The sequence below is a fragment of the Macrobrachium nipponense genome, chromosome 25, assembly GCF_015104395.2.
Source record: "Macrobrachium nipponense isolate FS-2020 chromosome 25, ASM1510439v2, whole genome shotgun sequence".
NCBI classification, from domain to species: domain Eukaryota; kingdom Metazoa; phylum Arthropoda; class Malacostraca; order Decapoda; family Palaemonidae; genus Macrobrachium; species Macrobrachium nipponense.
Window position 1 is genome coordinate 25,954,330 of NC_087214.1, and position 4,749 is coordinate 25,959,078.

Sequence of the window (4,749 nt, forward strand, 5' to 3'; positions counted from 1 at the left end):
TTATCAGACCCTTAATTGTGTGGGAGCTTTTACTTCGCACCTTTCGCTTGGTGATCGACAAACTCAAGCTGAAATAACTGTGGTGAAAGAAGTAAAGGGAGCTTTATTAAGCTGGTTTGATTCTACTGCTTTGGGAATTCTACCGAAGGATTTTCCTGCTCAAATTAATTCTCTTCCCGTACGACTGTCTGTGGATCCAGATGAAGAGAAGCGCTCAAAGGACTACAAAGAGAAAAAGACACTACTTGTAACGTAGTTCATTCTCCTGTTGCACTTCCAAGGTGGCCTTATGAACGTGATCCAACTGAAGAAGAAAGGGCAGAGCATGCTCTGCAGCTTTGGTATCAGCATTTCCTCGGGTATTTGGTGCCACAAAAACACTGAGGGAGATGCATGGAGGCCCCATGCATATAAAGTTGTCTGAGAGTGTGAGACCATTCGCTGTGACAGCCCCGCGCACTATACCATACAGCTGGAGGTCGGAAATAAAGGATCAGCTTGATGAACTTTTGGAGAAAGATATTATCTGTAAGGTTGAGCATCCAACAGAATGGTGTCATCCCATGGTGCCTGTTGCTAAGAAGCCAAATGGAGTAAGATTGTGTGTTGATCTGACTAAGCTTAATAAGTATGTATGTAGACCCACTTATCCTGTACGATCACTGGAGCAAGGTGGTTCTCTACACTAGATGCAAAAATGGGATATTTACAAGTCAAGATTGCAGAAGAAGACCAGGATCTCACATGTTTCATTACCCCATGGGGTCGCTATAAATTCAAGCGAGCGGTAATGGGACTTATTTCTTCAGGAGATGAATATAATCGAAGAGGAGACCAAGCTCTTGGTGATATACCACAAACTGTAAAGATAGTTGATGATGTTCTTGCATACGATTATTCTTATAAGGATCATCTAGCCCATATTATTTCTATCTTGCAAAGATGTGATGAGTATGGGATAACTCTTAATCCTCAGAAAATTTGCTTCGCAAAAAGTGTTGTTGATTTTTGTGGGTATAAAATCTCGAGCCATGGCTACACAGTTGATTCTCGCAAAGTTTTGGCTATTGCAGACTTTCCTGTACCACAAAATATAACAGATCTTCGATCTTTTATGGGACTCGTTAATCAGCTTGGAAGTTTTTCTTCAGTAATTGCACATGAAGCACAACCACTCAGAGATTTACTGAGGCAGCGTAATGAATGGTGTTGGACAACACAGCATGATTTGTCTTTTAGGAGAGTAAAGGAAGCACTTACTGCACCCCCTGTACTTGCACATTTTGATGCAACTTTGCCAACCATGTTGCAGACAGATGCATCGCGACTGCATGGTCTGGAATTTGCTTTACTTCAAAAGCATGGAACGGACTGGAAACTAAATGTGGCTCAAGATTCCTTTCAGATGTTGAAACAAGATATTCTGTGATAGAGCTGGAAATGACAGCTTTATTATGGTCAATAAAGAAATGTCATACTTACTTGGCTGGATTACCTCATTTTGATGTTGTGGTAGATCATAGACCATTGATACCAATTCTTAACAGTAAGTCACTTGGTGAAATTGAAAACCCAAGACTTCAACGCATGAGGGAGAAGCTAAGTAATTTCAGTTTTACTGTCCACTGGCAGAAGGGAAGTATTCATTGTATTCCAGATGCTTTATCGCGTGCACCAGTTCAGGATCCTACGGAAGAAAATTATTTGAATGAGCATGGATCCACTGATCCCTTGCAGGTTGCAATTGTGAATGCCCTTGACATGCATGAAGATGGTGTACTTCTGACACCTCTAAAGGACAAAACGCTGGAAAAGATACGTGTTGCTGCTGAACAGGATGCAGAATACAATTCACTTCGGAAAATTGTAATGAAAGGTATTCCTGAACACTGCCATAATTTGGAAGTAGAACTCAGGTTTTTCTGGAATATACGTGATATGCTTGCTGTAGATGATGACCTAATTGTTTATGGAGCAAGACTTCTTATACCCAAGAGTCTTCGACGGGAAACTCTTGAATGTCTTCATAATGGTCATAAGGGAATAGACCGCACAAAAGGGAGGGCGCGACAGACTGTTTACTGGCCTAAAATTGACAGAGATATTGAGAACATGGTTTCTTCTTGTATCAAATGCCGTCCTCTTCTACCAAATCAATGGAATGAACCTCTATGGCAAGAAGAAGATCTACCAAGTAGAGTTTTTGAATCCGTATCTGCGGATTATTTTCATGTCATGGGTCGTACTTATCTTGTTTATATTGACAGGTTGTCTGGATGGCCTTGTGTATCTTCGTGTCAGGGTATAGCTTCTGCAGCCAATCTAATACGCTCACTGAGGGCTATATTTTCAGATAGTGGTGTTCCTGTTTTGTTGAAAACTGATGGAGGACCACAGTTTGCTTCATCAGCTTTGAGACGTTTTTTCATCTCGCTGGGGAGTAGAACATCGCATTACTTCGCCATATAATCCGAAGGAAAATGGACATGCAGAAGCATCAGTGAAAATTATCAAGAAGCTGATTATGACTACTGCTAAGAATGGGAACCTGGATGCGGATGAATTTGCCCGTGGAATGTTGGAGCTTAGGAATACACCTCGTGCTGATGGCAGATCACCAGCTCAAGTTTTATTTGGGCATCCCCTCAGGTCTTTTATTCACACACATCGTCGCTCATTTGCCAAAGAGTGGCAAAAGAAAGCAAGAGGAATGTGATGTTAAAGCAGAGTATTTGCGAAGTCAGGCGAAACAACGATACCACAGTACTACCAGACCCCTTTCTCATTTGATGTTCAGGATCACACCACAGGACTTTGGAATCGCCCAGGTGTTGTTGTCGGCATTGGACCAGGCGAGATTATCTCATAAAGATGGGCAGTGGGCGCATTTTGTGGAGGAACCGAAAGTTCCTGAGATCACAGCGACCTTTTCTACCAATACATGGATCAAGCCTTGATGCAACTAATACTCCCAGTAAACCAATGGATGTGGAGAGGTCACAGGATAATTCTACAGCTGAGGTTAATAGCAAATCAATCTTGCTTACACCAGCTCCACGTCGCAGTTTGCTGCATAGGAAAGAACCGGATCGTCTACAAGTAAAATGGAAGGAAGAAAAATACATATGAATAAGAAGGATTTTCAGACGCCAGGGATTATAATATTATCACCCTAGACGTCTTAGGCGGAGGTGTGTGATATACCTCCAAATGTCCATATTCATTTGTTTACTATACTCTGTTTTTTTCATCTGTCCATCCGCCTGTGGTGTTTTTGTATGGTAACACTGCGTCCCGGGCTAGATAGTTACATTCAGCTTACATTCAACGGTTATAATAATATCCTATTTCGAATATTAACGGTGTAATTCGCATACAGTAAATTATTAAAACACTTTTCAGTTACAAATGTACACCCAGATATCCTTTTATTTACCTAAAACTTACAATTAGCGTAACTATCTAAAGCCCGGGACGCAGCGTTACCTTACAAAAACACCACAGGTGGATGGACAGATTAAAAAAAACAGAGTATAGTTATGTAATGGGTTGTTTGGTAATTATATTGTAATGGTAATTGGTTTCGAATGTAAATAAACAAGCGAGAGTTCTGTAAATACTTATCTTTATATGTATGTAACGAATATTGTTAGTCTCTGTTTAGCCGTCAGTTTGTATAGTAAGTAACCTCTTATTAAAGAGACATATCTTTGCTAGTGTTTCTTTACCAGCCTACAAGAGATCAAACATACAGTAAAAAATATATTATTTATTTTGGAAAACGTAATTGTAAAATAGCTACGAATCAAAGCCCATATAAAAGAAATAAAGGAAAATGTCTGTGCATTTTGGAAAACATAATAGCAAAATAGCTACAAATCAATAACCATATAAAAGAAATAAAGGTATATGATCTCATACAGACACAGCGGCAAAAAAAAAAGAAAAAAAAATAGATAAATAAATACATTTTAGTTATTGATGGAAAACTTGACACTGGACAAACAAGTTGGTCAATAGACTATACGTATACTGACTCACGGCCTGACACTGCGGAGAGAGAGAGAGAATTATTAGGCTTCAACAAAGTTCTATAATAAAGTCTCATTTTGGCACCTCAAATATCGCATAGGCCTACGTGGATTTTCAATTGGAAAATAAAGATGTGTAATGATAATTCAAACACGTCAGGATGCTGGTGATGTAAGAAACTTGACTAGTATTTACTGAACCTTGTAAAAGTAAGTAAATATCAGTATAACAGGTATTTCAGTGAACCGTATTGCTTATTCAAAAATAAAACCAAACATTACTTCTCCAGGCATAAAACAACTCAAGGCTTTGATGTAAACAAAATCATGACCATAATATAGAGAGTACGTGAAAGGCCAGATCTCAACTACAGCTTATCCTATTTTCGGGAAGTCTGTCCCTGTATGATCTCATCCTTCTTCCAGAGTAGTCTAGGACGAAGAAGAGTTGGCAACGCTGCCGTTTGCATCTGAATCTCCCTCGGAACTCTTCACCCAACACTTCGGTCCAATTCACTTTCCAATTTACTTTCCAACGAGGGTTTTGTTTCGAGTGTTTTGTCAAGTTTTATATTGAATATCTGCCCCTTTTTTATTTCTGTTTCAACTGCGGTTGTGATACATTTCGAATTAAATATCAGGAAATAAAGAGGCATTTGATCGTCTATCACAATCGTGTGAAAGCCATTTTGGTAAAGGGGACACAACGCGATATCAA

General features: G+C 39.5%; 2 protein-coding genes across 2 annotated transcripts; both read left to right on the top strand.

The window, feature by feature from the left end:
* Positions 1 to 697: 697 nt before the first annotated feature.
* On the top strand, positions 698 to 1,429 carry LOC135199020 (uncharacterized). The gene has a single exon (XM_064226936.1). The coding sequence runs from the start codon at positions 698 to 700 to the stop codon at positions 1,427 to 1,429; it is 732 nt and encodes a 243-aa protein (XP_064083006.1).
* Positions 1,430 to 1,440: 11 nt separating this feature from the next.
* On the top strand, positions 1,441 to 2,469 carry LOC135199021 (uncharacterized protein K02A2.6-like). Its single transcript, XM_064226937.1, has one exon. It carries the CDS (start codon positions 1,441 to 1,443, stop codon positions 2,467 to 2,469), a length of 1,029 nt encoding a protein of 342 aa, XP_064083007.1.
* The last annotated feature ends 2,280 nt before the right edge of the window (positions 2,470 to 4,749 follow it).